The sequence below is a fragment of the Nicotiana tabacum genome, chromosome 4, assembly GCF_000715075.1.
Source record: "Nicotiana tabacum cultivar K326 chromosome 4, ASM71507v2, whole genome shotgun sequence".
NCBI classification, from domain to species: domain Eukaryota; kingdom Viridiplantae; phylum Streptophyta; class Magnoliopsida; order Solanales; family Solanaceae; genus Nicotiana; species Nicotiana tabacum.
The window spans coordinates 77,488,495-77,504,753 of record NC_134083.1 but is presented as its reverse complement, the minus strand read 5'-3'; the positions used below and the strand labels follow the sequence as shown (position 1 = coordinate 77,504,753).

Below are 16,259 nucleotides of genomic sequence, written 5' to 3'. Positions count from 1 at the left end.
TTTCTTTCTTGATCCAATTGCATCATTCAATATTTGTAAAGCATGGGTATCAATACATAATACTGGACAAATTCTATAAAATTAATACATAAAATACTTAATTTGGCGGAGGGATCATTGGTTCACATACCCCGTATTGTAGGCTATAGATACGCCCCTAAAGGAAGGTGCTGGCCCACCACTTGATTTGGAACATCACCATAAGGAGTTTGGACATGATCATAGAATCTCCCATGTTCATCATATGTAATAACAAAAACTGTCTCATTCCACTTTGTACTACTTCTTAATGTCTCATAAATCTCCTTCACGAATTTCTGTCCATTAGAATGTGATAGGTGTAGAATGTGATAGGTGATCGTCATTTGCTGGGTACCCAATACACTACTAGAAAAATACAAATTTTCCAGGAAAATTTCTCACAGATATGTTATCAGTGGCAGTTCTCACTGCAATTTAAAAAAATTCAGTGAAAAATAGAAGGATTTTCTTTTACCTTTTTTTTTTAAACGTTTCCACAGACTATAGGTGAGAATTATTTGGCGCAAAAAAACGTGCAATTTATTTCCCACCAAATAAGTGAGAATGCAATTTGTTTCCCACCGAATCAGTGGGAAATACATTAGAAAAATTACTATATAAAATTGTTAAGCTTTTCCCAATTAAACGGTGGGAATCTAAAGATAAAAAATTAATTTAATGTTTCCACAGATGCAGTGAAAAATGGAAGGGTTTTCTTTTACCTTTATTTTAAAACGTTCCTACAGACTATAGGTGGGAATTATTTGGCGCAAAAAAAGAGTGCAATTTGTTTCCCACCGAATCAGTAGGAAATACATTAGAAAAATTACTATATAAAATTATTAAACTCTTCTCGGTGAAACGGTGGGAATCTAAAGATAAAAAATTATTTTAATCTTCTCACAGATATAGTGGAAAATTCAATAATTTTATCCAAAAAAACCGCAAGGTTAAAAAAATTTCACAAAAAAAAATGAATTTAATAAGACAATTCCCACAAATATTTCTGGTGAATTAGTGTGAATATCTTTCCTATTATAGTACATCCTTTCTTCTTTCTTTTCATTTTCACTCTCATTCTCTTCTTTGTAAATCCTCCATTCTTGTCCGAGGAGATTTCACTCATGTAAAATCAAAGGTAATATCATATTCACTCATGTAAAATCAAAGGTTAGAGGATTATTATTAGATTTTAAACTCGATTTAGCTTTATGAAGCCTGCAAATTTTTCCTTTCATATAATAGTTGTAACTTTTTTGCAGAATACTTTCAATCAATCGTTGTAGCAGTTCATTGAAAGCCAACTAGCCGATGATCAAGGAAAGCCAATCCAACCATCCCATGAGAGTTATATGGACTTGCGAAATTTCAAACAATCATTGGAGGAGTTCATTCAATCAGATAAGATTGAATGCTGAATTTTTTATTTGAGTGTTTAGTTGCATTATTGTGTTTCTGTTTTGGTTGGATGTTTATGAAATAGATCGAAATCAATGCTGAATTTTGTATGTGAATGTTTAATTGTATTTAGGCTTATTGTTGGTGGTTGTATTTTTTATTTGGTAGGTGGTGCAGTATAAAAAGCAGCACAATGCACAAAAATATTTTTCAAACTTCTCACTGAATATGTGGGAAGGTTGTCTTTTTAGTTACAGATCTTGCACGATTCCCACTGATATCGGTGAGAAAGTTCATACTTTTGTTTTCATTACATGTATTTTTCTCACCACTTCCCTGGCTAATATATTAAAATAATAAAAAATACTAATAATACTTCCCACGGATTATTGGTGGGAAACTTCATTATTTTTCCTATTAAATCTTCACGGGGAGAACCGTTGGAAACTTTTCACTACTTCTCCGGGAAGTTTTTCCCCACCAGGTCTTTTTCGGGTGATCCGTTTCGATGGGAATACAGTGTGAAAATTTAATTTTTTCACTAATTTCCCACTAATTTTGCCGTGAGAAAACCATGTGTTTCTAGTAGTGGTAATATCAAAATACATTTTCTCAATCACTTTCAAATTTGGCAAATTCCCATTTTTAGCATCTTTCTTGAACTTCAATCATACGGATGGTATTTTAATCCATACTTCAACATCCTTAAATTTCTAAAGAACAAAGTTGCTGGTAATGCTAAAAGGCCTGATCCTCGTCAATTTTGCTGTCTCTACTTTCATTCCTGTCATTTCTCAATCTTTAGGCTTCTAGAGTTTTTGTTCTCGGCTACATTTTCAAGAGTGGCCACAATATTACTGTTTTCCTCTACAGATCTAATATCCTATCACATCTATCTGATTATTTTTTCTCTATTCATTTAATCATTTAAGCATATCTAATATATAAGCCATCATTTATTTATAATTATTCATCTTAACACTTTAGACAATATTCAATAATTTTGAGTTTAACTACCAAATCATTGAAATATGATCATTTTTCATCATTTCTTTTAATTTTGTTTTATACCTCAAACAAAAGTTTTAACAATATAATTTTAGTTTCTATTAATTGATATAAAATGCACGTGTGATGCACAAGATGCACATGTGATGCACGAAATCACTTATTAAAGTTTTGTTGTAGGCCACTAATTTCATTGAGTTGCCTATGACTGTGAGCTATTCTCCAGCCCCACATTGATGGTCATATGATTCATATATTAGATACAAATAATCAATTACGATACAATAAGGTAAAAACTAATCTGCATCCAATATTTATATCAAATCATACTAATTTATTGAGGTTAAGCTATATATTAATGTAATCTTATATATATTAATTAACTATAATTAAGTGATAAGACTATATGTGAAGACGTAAGTATGTATTCATTCAGTTAATGTAAACATCGGACTTGATCTCCACAAACATTGGTCTAGTTTGATCTATAATCGTTCAAACAATGAGTTGTGGAAGCATGAAAGAAGGAATCATTGCAATTGTTCTAGCCAGACATTCAAAAATACAGATTATTTGAAGTTTGCAACAAATATCATAATACTTTTGTATGGATAAAATGTTGGGGATATTCATTGCTTGCCTGCCCGATCAAGAGACAAGAGGCTGGGGTGAAATATTAAAGAGCTCCAACAACATCTTTCCCACTAAGGTAATTAATTATATTATTCATTCTAGCAAATTCAATTCTTATATAGTATGGAAGTATGATATTATATGCTAGTATGATTTAGGTTCCTTATTTCATTTTCTTTTCCTTGTAGGTAACACAACCTTGACGAATATTAAGCAGATATCGGTTGGGGTTCTAATCCTTTCAAGTTACTGAGTTCTAAATTAATAATTTGTATTCATTCAATAGATTTTTTAAGACAAATACATGGATTGGACCAAAGCGACTGAGTTCGACCGAACTCGTACTCAATGGGCTAGCTCTCTGGGTAACACAGCCTTGACGAATATTAAGCAGAGACGTAATCAATCTATTTTCGCTACTAGCCGCCCTAGGAGTTGTAGAAAGCCATTCTACTCTCTGTTAACTACTTCGGTCGTTTATTAGTGTTTAAACACAAAATTGCCCTTTCATCCCTTTTTATCAAAAGTAGATATGTTCGTTAAATAATTTTTTTATCGGCCAGTCACATTGTTAATTTCCAATTTCACGCGTTGTCTTTTTTTGTTTAATACAGATAATGATCAAATGGACCTTTTGGACTATTTTAGTCCCTATATAACGAAAATGGTTCTTAATGTTTACAAAAATAGAATACTTTTAATTTTGTCCTAAACCTAAAATTAACACTTCAAGTAAAAAAGTTTGTTAAAATTTAATCAGCCAACCCAAGTGCATATCACGTGAAATCAGCCAAGCCAAGAATTAGGGACGACCCTTGTCACTACTTAGTTTCCAAAGTTATTCTTTCAGAAATATTATTGTATATGAAGAAATAGGGACGAGCTTTCTCACTAGTAGGATCGCGAGGGTGAGGTTTCTCATTATTTAGTACAAAATAAGTTCTTTGATATATCCACTTCAAAAGAAATTAAAAATGTCGAATGGATCTAATTAGGTTAATATTTTTGAAATTATGCAATACTGATTCTCTTTCATTCTTTCAATGCTGCTGCGACCCTGCTGCTGCTGCTTCTCTTCTCTCTCTCTCTCTTTTTTCATTCCTACTATGGCAGAAGGCCGACTTCCTTTGGGGCTATGAAAAAGGCCTACCAGCTAACCCAATATATTTTAATAGGCCGGCCCATCACCAATTCAAAAGGGGATTTGGCATGACATGGTCCAACAATTAGCATAAAAAAACCTACATTTTAGAATTTAGCATATGGTAGCCTAAAGTTATTCTCTCTCTACTAATGGTTCAACCACCATCTTAAAAATAAGCTCCATCAAAATTATTTTCCTTAAACATAACAAAAAAAAATTAAAACTCTCTCTCTCTCTCTTCTCTCATAGCAACCATCATCCTAGAAATTAGATTCAATTTCCTTGAATAGTATCCGAAAAATCTACCAACTTTTTCTAAATTATTTTTCTTATTTTTTTAATCTGTATATCCAAATATATATAACACTGGAATAATTATATTATTTGTTTATCACTGTGTATAACATAATAGTAATGTATATATCAAAAAGTATATCAAAATTTTATTTTCTTTCTTTGTATAACACATATCAGATTGAAAACTCAAGTTTCAAGACGACTCCACATGTGTATCCCCATTGTACCCTGTGTATATCTCCATGTACATCAGTGATATCTCATGCATATCATGTGTATCTGTGTATATCCATGAATATTTGTGTTATATACATGATATATAATGTGATATACACAGGCTTCCATAAAGAATGTGTGTTATATACATGATATACAAAATGATATACACAGGCGTCCATAAAAACCTCCGTGTGATATACACTGATGTACACGATATACAACGTGATATACACATGTCGTAATTGAATTTTTAAGTCTGATTTTTTTACATGAAACCAATCTAAATCACTTCTAACCTTGTATATAGCCTCATCTAGGTATTTTCAAAACCAATTTCAATCATCCCACTCGTTCAATCTAACAACAACCAAAAAAAAAGAGAAGAAAAATAAAGTTGAACTCTATTTTTTCCTTTTCTCTCTTACATTTTGCTTCTGATTTTCTCTAGTGTAAGATCAACCTTACCTTTTCATCCCACTGATTTTTCTACATAATGTGCAATAATTTTCGGTAAATCATGAGAGAGAAAGAGGAGAGATAGAAGAAGAAATAAAAGGATAGAAAGGGAGAGGGAAAAGCAAAAGATACGTAGTATACAGAGATATGGAGGGGGGTTATAGAAAGATAATAAATAGGAAGTAGTTTTTTAAAAAATTTGGCTATACAATGCCAATTTTTTGAGGGCTGCCTGACGAGCGCAAAACACCACTTAAATTATGCTCGCTAGTTAAATATAGTAAAATATAATATCGTATCCACGGGGATTGAATTTAAACAGTATTTTCGTAGTTCCTGGTTTGGTTGCTATCCAAGATGATCAACAATTTAGATTTCTATAATTTCTAACTAAATTTAACTAAGAGTCTAAAGCTATTAACTAATGACTATCGAAACAAGGAATACGCAAAGAAGGTTATAAATGGGAGAAGATAGGGTTTTGATAGGATAGGTGCAAGATAATTGTTCGGGATCTAACTCTAGATAATTCACTTCTAATGTTCAAGTGAATCTCTCGAATTCACTCAATTATTAGTTCAAACGTTTAGTAGAAACTCCTCTCTTGATTAAGTCTCAACATCACAAGATGAACCAATTTAAGTTCTGTGAAGATATGCAAGAATTCGTAGTGGATTGGTCTTTAGGAGAAACTCTTTCGATTATCATCCTAACTAAGTTTAATTAATTATTCAACTAGCCTCTTTCGATTACTTAGAAGAATCTATAAACTCAACCAACAATATAATGCAAAGATATCACAAGTTATGCCTCTCTCGATTAAATAAACAAGTGAATATAGATGCAATAATTAAATCATCCAAAAACGATTAAATACATAAGATAGAGTTATAATCCACAAACAATCATTAATACACCAAATCCATCAAACCCTAAAGGAACTTACTCCATAGATATGGAGAAATTTATCACAAATAAAATTAAAGTATAGAAAAATATAAATTCAATCCAAACTCGTGTCTTGAGTGAGGAAGGAATGATGAAATCCTTGTGCTCTTGCTCTTCCAACTCCTCCCTAGCCTCCTTAGGTTGAATATGTGTCAAAAGTCCCAAAAATAACGTTTTCCCATGTATTTATACTAAGTAGGGTCGGGCCCACACGAAACTACTTTCTCATAGCCCGAATAGGATTTTCACTCTGTAAAAATTGCACAGGCGCACCGCATGAGGGGACGCACCATGCGGGGCATTAGTAGGGAAATCCGGAGAGTTGTTTCTAACAGGCAGCAGGAAATTGTAAATTAGAGTGCAGTGGGGTTTTCTTAGAGTATAGAATTTTCCTTGCCTTTTGATATCCAGATATGGATTTCGACCCTCGAACGTGATCCCGAGTTAATCCCTTGGGCTTTTATTTACACTTCAAAGCTCCAAATCATTCAAATTCAGTCCATAACATCTACATAGCTCGAAATCACTCATACAATGTATAAAACACACAATAAGTACAAAACACTATCAATTAAAGTTCAAAACGAATAAAGTGCAGTAAATTAGAGTGCAACAAGCGACTAAAACATGAATTTGTAGCCTACCATCACTGCCTTTGCCAAAATAATTTATGGCCAATAATTTGCCAATTCCTCTTGTATGTTGTTACCTAGTGTCAATTTCTCAATTCAAAACTATGTAGCCCAATTCAAATCTGGGCTACCCAACTTGTCTCGGACTCAAAAAATGGGTGGAAATGATACTAGATAATCATTTTTAAGCATGTTGTTTAAAATAGATCCACAGTTTACAATGTATTTAAAGATTAGCCAATTTCACTTAAATTTCAGGACACGACGTCCTAGAGTTTAAACCTCAGAGTTCAAACTTCAGGACATCGTGTCCTAAAGTTCAAAAAATGTGTCCAGAAGTTCGAATTTTAAATTAGTACTTCAGAAATTCAGGAAAATTAGTTCTGAATTTCAAAATAACAACTCAAAAATTCAGGACACTAAGTACTTAATTTTTAAATTTAGGATACTTAGTCCTTAAGTTTAGATGAATTGGCTAATCTTTAAATACATTATAAATTGTGAATATATTTTAAATAGCGAGCTTAAAAATGGCTATCGTTGCACCCCCCCCACACCCCCACCCAGCAGCTTCCAAGTCAATGCCTCATTTGTTTGCACTTAATGGAGGTCTGAATCTTAATCATTCAGATCTCAGACGTTAAGTGCGTTTGTTTTTAAAGTCTAAATCTTAATTATTCAGATCTTAATCATTAAGTATTTTTTTTTTTTACTTCACAACCACTTAATGAGTCTGAATAGGTATGTATGATTAAGATCTATAACAGAGACTTAATTTCATTAAGATGCTATCATCCATATTCATTATTAACTGCCGCCACCGCCTATCATTATCAACTACCACTATGCCGCCACCGCCACCACCACACCATTATCATCATTAATCATAGCCGCCACCATTATCGACTATCACCACCCACTATCTCCACCACTGTCGCCACCATCATTCTCAACCACAATCAACACTCATTCACTTCAACTACCACAACTAACTACCCCATCAACATCAACAACCACAACCGGCACTGCCTATCATTATAACCTACCAACACCCACCACCACCTTCCTCAATCACAACTATCACCACCACCCGCCATTATTAACTATCACCACTCACCACCACCATCCTCAATCATAATCGCCACCATTACCAATCACCACTAGCTACTACCCTGAACCATCACCATCAATCAAAACTACCACCAATCACCGCCTCTAATCGGCATTCACTTGTTAGCCATCACCACCAACAACTATCATATTTTAAAAAATTATATATTTTAATGATAGAATATTAGATTAATTAGTATTTTATTTGAATTTTATGTTTATTAATTTTCAAATAAAGATAAATCTCAGACATTCAAATGTTAAAAATCAAACAATCTTAATCATTTAGTATTCAGATTTTAATACACATCTTAATATTCGGTTATGTATTCAAATTGGAATGTCTTAATCTTAATACACATATTCACACGTTTAATCTTAAAAAAAAAAAATGAGGCCTAAATCTAAACCTACTATACTTGGATCTGCTTGATCCGACCAGAATATCACTGTCTATAAATTCACGCCCTGTTCGTGTTATCTCCAAAATTTGTACTACTCCATATCTCAATTTCTCACGCACTCTCTCCCTCCTTTCATGGATTCTCAATCTCCTTCAGTTGAAAGCTTAGCTCAGAACTCATCACAAAACTTAGCTTCCTACGATCAATATCCTCCGCAAAATCACAACAACAATTACTCCGATCCATATTCTCAAAACCCTTCAGAAACCCTAGCTTCTTCCTATCCGCAGGATTCGAGCAATCAAAACTCTCAGGAAAACCCTAATCACGAGACTCAGGTTCAGACGCCTGACAATTCCGGTTCAAATCAAGCATCAGAGGAGCAAAAACTCCGCGATTCGATTCAGAAGCGCGAGCTGCAGAGGCCGTTGCTGTCGGAAAATGGATTGACGAACACTCACAGCGGCACCGACAGGGACCAATCAGGCGGTGAGGAAGAAACCAGCAGCAGAAGGAGACGTAGGAGCCGCTGGGACCCACCTCCGACTGAAGATGGGACCAGCGGTGGTGATGGAGGAAGTGGGACTGGTGGAAGGAAGAGGAAGTCGAGGTGGGCAGACGATGAGCCCAAGCCTGTGATTCAATTGCCCGATTTCATGAAAGATTTCACTGGAGGTATTGAGTTTGATCCTGAAATCCAAGCTCTTAACAGTAGGTTACTTGAAATTAGTAGGAAATTGCAATCTGGTTTGCCCTTAGATGATAGGCCTGAAGGTGCTCGGTCGCCTTCCCCTGAACCTATATATGATAACATGGGAATTCGTATAAACACTAGGGAGTACCGTGCGCGAGAAAAATTGAATAGGGAGAGACAAGAGATTATATCGCAAATCTTAAAAAAGAACCCGGCTTTTAAGCCACCAGCTGATTATAGGCCTCCGAAGCTTCAGAAAAAGCTCTACATTCCCATGAAGGAGTACCCTGGTTATAATTTTATTGGGCTGATTATTGGTCCAAGAGGGAATACTCAGAAGAGGATGGAAAAGGAGACAGGAGCTAAGATTGTAATTCGAGGCAAAGGGTCTATCAAGGAGGGTAGGTTGCAGCAAAAGGGAAATTTAAAGCCTGACCCTTCTGAGAACGAGGACTTACATGTGTTAGTGGAAGCTGAGAACCAGGACTCACTTGAGGCTGCTGCTGCTATGGTGGAGAAGCTCTTGCAGCCTGTTGATGAAGTGCTTAATGAACATAAGAGGCAGCAGCTTAGAGAACTTGCTGCTTTGAATGGAACAATTAGAGATGAGGAGTTTTGTAGACTATGTGGCGAACCAGGGCATAGGCAGTATGCATGTCCTTCTCGCACCACAACCTTTAAGAGTGATGTTCTGTGTAAAATTTGTGGTGACGGGGGGCATCCCACTATCGATTGTCCAGTAAAAAATACTACTGGCAAGAAAATGGATGATGAATATCAGAATTTTCTGGCAGAGTTGGGAGGTACAGTTCCCGAATCATCTACGAAGCAAAGCTCAGCCACGCTAGCTCTTGGACCGGGAAACTCAGCAGGCAATCCTCCTTGGGCTAGCAATAATAATGCTGGTGGTGTTGGTGCCTCTTCACATCCTGGCTTAGGGTCAAGTGTGATCAAGCCAAAGGAGTTTGACGAGACAAACTTGTACATCGGTTACTTGCCACCTACTCTTGATGATGATGGTTTGATCAATTTGTTCTCTCCCTTTGGTACCATTGTTATGGCTAAAGTTATAAAGGATCGCCTAAGTGGTCTGAGTAAAGGTTATGGATTTGTTAAGTATGCAGATGTTCAACAAGCTAATAGTGCTATAGCTAGCATGAATGGCCATCGTCTTGATGGGAGAACCATTGCTGTGAGAGTTGCAGGTAAACCGCCTCAGCCTACCGTGCCTCCGGGCCCTCCTGCTCCGGCAATGCCTTTATATCCGGCTCCTAATCAGGGCATGGGTGCATACCCATCCCAGCAGTATGCAGCGGGTGGTCCCATTGGCAATACCCCCGCTGGTGGCTATCCTCCACTTGGGGCTCCAGTTCCATGGGGACCACCTATGCCTCCACCATATGCCCAGTACCCACCTCCCCCTCCTGGCTCAGCCATGTATCCTCCTGTCCCAGGTCAACCCATCGCTCCATATGGAATGCAGTATCCTCCAATTCCACCCGCATCTTCTGGTGCACCCGCTCAGACTGTTTCTTCAGGTGAAAACCAACAAACCTACACATCATCGGGCGAGACACAGCAAAATTATCCTCCTGGAGTGCAATCTCAGAGTAGTGCACCCGTTCAATTAGTTCCTACTTATGCGTATGGCAATTCTGTCACTTCAATGCCACCTAATGCTCAACCTGCATATCCTACATCTTCATACAGCTATCCATCTTATTATGGTGTCGCACCACCAGCTCCTCCTCCATCTGCATCCCATTCCAATGGGGACCATTCACAGGGTATGGGCAATGTTCCTTGGGCTCCAAATCCACCAGCACCCTCACCTCCATCATCTTCAGAGAAGCCTGCCTATGGTGCGGAGGCAGAATATGAGAAGTTCATGTCAGAGATGAAGTAATGATGGGATTGCTGTAACGCCCTGCAATATTAGGTATGGAAGTTATTTTGTTTCTTCTGTTTCCAAATTTGTCATTTTGGTCTTCTCTATGCTGTTTGGTGTTCACCTTTCAGGGGCATACACATGTATTATGTGTACATCCTCATCCTCACGTTTATGCTCTGCAATGGGACAGCCAAGTTTCTTATCAACCAATTTTACTGGGGTTTTAAGGGGTTTTTTTCCTTTCAAAATTTCATAAATGATGAGTTTTCCATCTTTTTATTTACAAGAAAATGGTGATGAGTGTGTTTAATGTGAAGGGTACTCAAATCTTTGCTTTGGGAACAAAAAAATCTTTTCAAGTTGTCTCTCTTCCCAATTTTTCTAAGTTGTAGAGAAAGAGAAACCCAGCAGAGAGCTAATTGTCCAGCAATTTAACTGTATACTGTATATAATTTGGCTGTTTGTTAATGAACTCTAGAAAGCTATGCAGATTCTTCTAGATTACAAGTATCTATATTCAAAGCTTGCGCCCGTCGCCCCGTCCCACAATTAGATCTTGGTTGCTTTTTAGTTCATCTATTTTCATTCCCCTTTCTGTTTGTTTTTTGCTAAAGGAAATGTTACTGTTTTTTTTTTCTGGAAGCAGTGAGCATTTAATAATTTATTTGTTGCTTGGTTATCTTCATTCTTAACAGTTCTCCTTTGTTAATGTTGTGATATTTTGGCAGGCTGATGTGTTGGAGCACTTCACCTGATTTCTTTCCTCTTGCCGTGACTTATTTGTTGGAAGTTTCAGACTCACATCTTTAACCTTGTTGTACTGTTATGCAGAGAGATGAGACCTTCAGTTCATTCAGCTTGTGTTGGAGCATTTAATCAGTGGATTATGGAATATTAATTATGCTTTTTGTAGGACTCGTTTTGGGGGTTGCTCCAGCATATGTTTCTCAAATTTTGTTTTAATGATTTGTTTGAATCTCTTGTTTACTAATCACTGACAGTTTGTCTGTTTTGTGTGTTTCTCTCCTCTTTGACGTATCACCGCTAATCTCCTTTGCTTTTCTCTTCTAACTTGGTTATGTCTTTTACCTTTCTGTGGTCGTTTAAATATTGAGAACTCAGAAAGCAGCCTACTACTTGCTTCTGCTATTCCTCTCCCGAAGGTGATGCATCTTGAAAATGTGAAGGTCCCCAGGGTATGTGAATTGGTTAGTTTGACGCCTATATTCACATGTCTCGGAATTAACTTTTATTATTAATTCTGATACATTTTCCAGATGTCTTGTGACAGGAAAAGATGCTTGTACTGGAAGTTGGTATCCTGCACTGGACTGATTTCTGTCATTAAATTGCTTATCCTCATAGATAAGTTTAATTTAAACTTAATAGTTAGATTTCTAGGATGTCTTTTAACAAAGTTTTGTGCCATGGAGGATTAGCTGAAGCCCATTAGAGAGAAGTGAGGATTAGGTAGCTTTGAAGTGTGATGGGCAGTAGAAACCTAGGAACCTCCTTGGCTTTGGAAAATTTTCTTTCTAACATTAGTTAACGTAACGCTTGAACCTTTCTAGGGGGAGAAGGGAATTACTATTCCAATGTTGTTCCAACCATGAGGAGCTTGGTGTAGCAGGAAGCGGTCACTTAGAATTTGGACACTCTTGTTTTAGATTGAGTTGTGGCTAGGAAATCACTGCAACATAAGATTAGGAAGGATGTGTAATTATTAGTAGAGGTTTATTATTGCTGTTGGGTTTTTGTCCCCCGGCCCCGGCCTGTTTTTTAACCTTTTGTTTTGAACTAACTTCTTTAAGTTGGCTGTCATAATAGTGTGTACTGGTAGCAGGGATAGCTCCCCGTCTCCAGAAGGCCGTTTGACTCAGTATCATGCTGTCACTGGTGTACGAGTTATATTAAGGGGTCGTTTGGTAGGATGCAGCACTTAGTTCTAAAGAATCATTTGCTATTTTATGTTGGAATTTGAACTTGATTTTTTGTCATATTATTTGTTTTTTGCATAACTATCAAAAACATTTATTGCCTTCATTCTTCTTTTAATGGCTTGGAATCTACTCAATATTGGTTTATATGTTTGTCCTTATTTTGTTTTGGCGGTCATACCGTCGGTCCAAAGTTTATTAGTGTTTAGGTATTCAGTTAAGTTTTCCTTTTTCTGGTGGTAAACCAAACATAAGATGAAAAGGAATTATTTCGTAATTAAGTTTAAAAGATATTATTGTTTTGTGACAGTATCATTTTCTGCTTCGTTGTTTGTGCATTGTTTGGCAAGTGCTATGTCAGTAGTGGGAGAGAGTTGGTAACGCTGTTGTGTGTTATTTTGGCTCTTTTATCTGATTCTATCAGTAAGTATAATGGAAGTCTGGAAGCAAAAATGGTATTCTATTAGCTTGTACATCTACATTTCTACTTTTGTATTGTTTATTTTGAGGATTTATAAGGGAGGAGTGAACACCACTGGAGGATAAGCAATGCAGATCTGTTTGTGCCTTGAGCTAGGGAAGCTTGTTGCGTTGCTTCTTAGAGTTGTTGGTGCTGATAAGTGGTACTTGCGTTTTCACGACTTGAAATTGTTGGATGCTGGCCAAGTATTTGAAGTTCCTCTCAAGACATGTTAAAGATTGGTATCTTGTGCCATTAGGCATGTTTTATTGATAGGGTGCAAGGTAGTTCCATCACACATCTAAATGAAAAAAATTAGATGCAATGAAATTTAGGGATAAGTAGAAGTGTAAGATGTGCAACACGTGTTGTTGGGTACTGCTTAAAAGAACCGTGGGACTGATGGTATATGTTTATGCTAGTCTTGTGCGCTTGGCATTGTGGGCATTGGGCGCCATATGTTTGAACGGTATATTTATCATGTCCACTCTGGACGTCTCAACCGAAGTTAAGTTATTCTCCTTTTCTCGAACTGCCAACTGATTTGGTAACCAGAATTAAACGCCTCCTACAAGAATGAAATGCTTCCACTTGTGTTGACTGTCTCATTGGCAACTAGGTTCGTACACCCTAGTTGTGGATGTGAACATCGAAAGTTGAAGAGGAGAATCCTCGTTCATTTTGTGAAAAATGAGAATTCCTTAGTTCATTATGTGAAAAAATGATACAAGAACTGGGCACATGTGATATGTGGAAAAAATTGCTAACTACTTTTTAACGACTAGCTGTGGAAGTTTGAAAGACTTACAGAAATTATGAAGTAACTCGTTAGCTGTACTTTGCTAGCTACGCCACTACTTAAATTACAAGTTAATGTGGTCTAATTTTAACCAGAATTAAGTGACCTCATCACTTAAGCTGCAACAGTATGCGATTCTCTTACATTTGGAAAGAAGTGAGTAGTTCATTGATTTTTAACTTACGTAGAGATACAATGACTTGAAAATGATTTTAAAAGATGAGGTAAGTTGGAACTAAGATAACTTGCAAAGTGAAGAAGAAGAAGAGAGGTTGACTAATCAAGGGAAAGGGAGGGGTGACTAGCAGAGAGGAAAAGACGGATAAGTGCCCATGTATTTTAACTGGTTGAGATGGTAACGGATTGTTGATGCTTGTTATTCGCAGACCTGAGGTTGAATCAAGTTGAAGAGCACGGCACCGCCAAGTTGCGTGAACTACAACATCGGCAAGTATTCACTCTAGTTTTCAGATGTGTTGGGTCAATTGTTACGCCGAAAAAACATACCCATATCAATATTTTTATCACACTAATGAAAGCATGTCATGTGCATTTCTTACTAAGCCACAACTTGATTGATATTGAATTTTTGTTGGGCTTAACTCAGTCTAGTTCTAGCCACAACAAATGCTCAACGTGAAGCTGAGAGAAAAATCCTTCTGGTGCTATGCCGCATGTAACGTGCTCAAGGAACTCTAATAGTAGCACTTTAAAAATAAAAAACATAAAATGAAACTATTTCGAGTCCATAAGTCGATTTTATTTCTCTTATGCCAAGTGCGGAACTTATAAAAGGTGGATGGTTCTTTTCTTTACAATTTTGTTTGACTTCTTAGTCTTCTTTTGTCTATTTGTCTGACTTATGGTTTATACACATTAATGGGTTAAATTAAACACACTAAAGCCGTTCATTTTAGTCTTCTCAAAATGTACTGAAAATAAAATTCTACTAGATCTTTTTTCTGGTAGGAACATGTTAAAAAAAAATTAAACCGAACTTAAGCACATAAAGAACAAGCAAAATGTTGGAATTGGTGTGTACAACTTTTTTTTTCTAAAATTTGAAAATTGAACTGTGTCAATTTTATTAAAATTTTCAATTAGTATCGTAATACATATATGTCGTGTGGTAAAAATATGTAAAGGTTATAACCAACCATCATTGATTTTGTTACGAGATCTTGACTTTATATAAATGTAAAGGTTCTGCGAATACTAGTCCTAACGAAGAAAAAAGCCACATTTCACAGTTCGATTGGAAATAAAGTCTAGCGAACATCATCTCGAACCTGGGGCAAGTGCACAGATGACCACTTGAAGATTCATAATTTAAGATATAGCCAACAATTAGGAAGTATTTAAACTGTTTAAGAATCAATTTCAAACCTACAAGATGAAATTTGAAAAACTTAAGATGTACGCAAGCCTAATTTCAGACTCATATGTTTGATTCAGCGTCAATTTGAATGAAGCCCGGTTTCAGACATTCAGGTCTGAAGTTAGATAACTTTAGACTTGAAGTTGACAGCCCTTAATGTCTGAAATTGGCATCACTCTAGTTTTTGGCATTACTACCCCATCCATCCACTTCCCCTATTTTCTTCTAGAAAAAATAAGTCTTTTGCATATCTTTTCTTTCGATATTTCCTTTTGAGTTTCTCAACTTCTTCAATAAATTTCACTCTAGTTTTTGGCATTACTACCCCATCCATCCACTTCCCCTATTTTCTTCTAGAAAAAATAAGTCTTTTGCATATCTTTTCTTTCAATATTTCCTTTTGAGTTTCTCAACTTCTTCAATAAATTTCACTCTTTGCAATTCATACTTTCTAAAGAACCATTCTATAAGATCAAAAGATAGCAGATTCCCTTTTTATACATTCTTTGTGAAGGAGAAGGAGAAGAAGAAGAAGTAGTAGTAGTAGTGGAGGACGAGGCAGCGCTTGTCAGAATTTCCAACACTGGTTACAAGCTAAATATTTTGAAATAACTTAAATAACACATGTAAAATCGGCTGCCTGGAGCAAATCTTACTTTGAGCGAACTCATCTCCAATCATATCATTGTATACGGTCAAAATCGATTAGTCCGTCGTACGGACTGGTCGGTATGATAATACTTTCATCGAAGGTGGGCTTCGTAATACCAGGTCGAGGTCCGAAGTCATGTCATCAAACTTCGAGTTCTAGGACCGATCAATGACAAGCT

The 16,259-nt window shown here is 36.3% G+C and overlaps 1 protein-coding gene across 1 annotated transcript; it reads left to right on the top strand.

The window, feature by feature from the left end:
* The first annotated feature begins 8,308 nt into the window (after positions 1-8,308).
* Positions 8,309-11,869, top strand: LOC107785240 (splicing factor-like protein 1). Its single transcript, XM_016606489.2, has 2 exons — positions 8,309-10,903; positions 11,584-11,869. Exon 1 carries the CDS (start codon positions 8,405-8,407, stop codon positions 10,868-10,870), a length of 2,466 nt encoding a protein of 821 aa, XP_016461975.2. The 5' UTR covers positions 8,309-8,404; the 3' UTR covers positions 10,871-10,903; positions 11,584-11,869.
* The last annotated feature ends 4,390 nt before the right edge of the window (positions 11,870-16,259 follow it).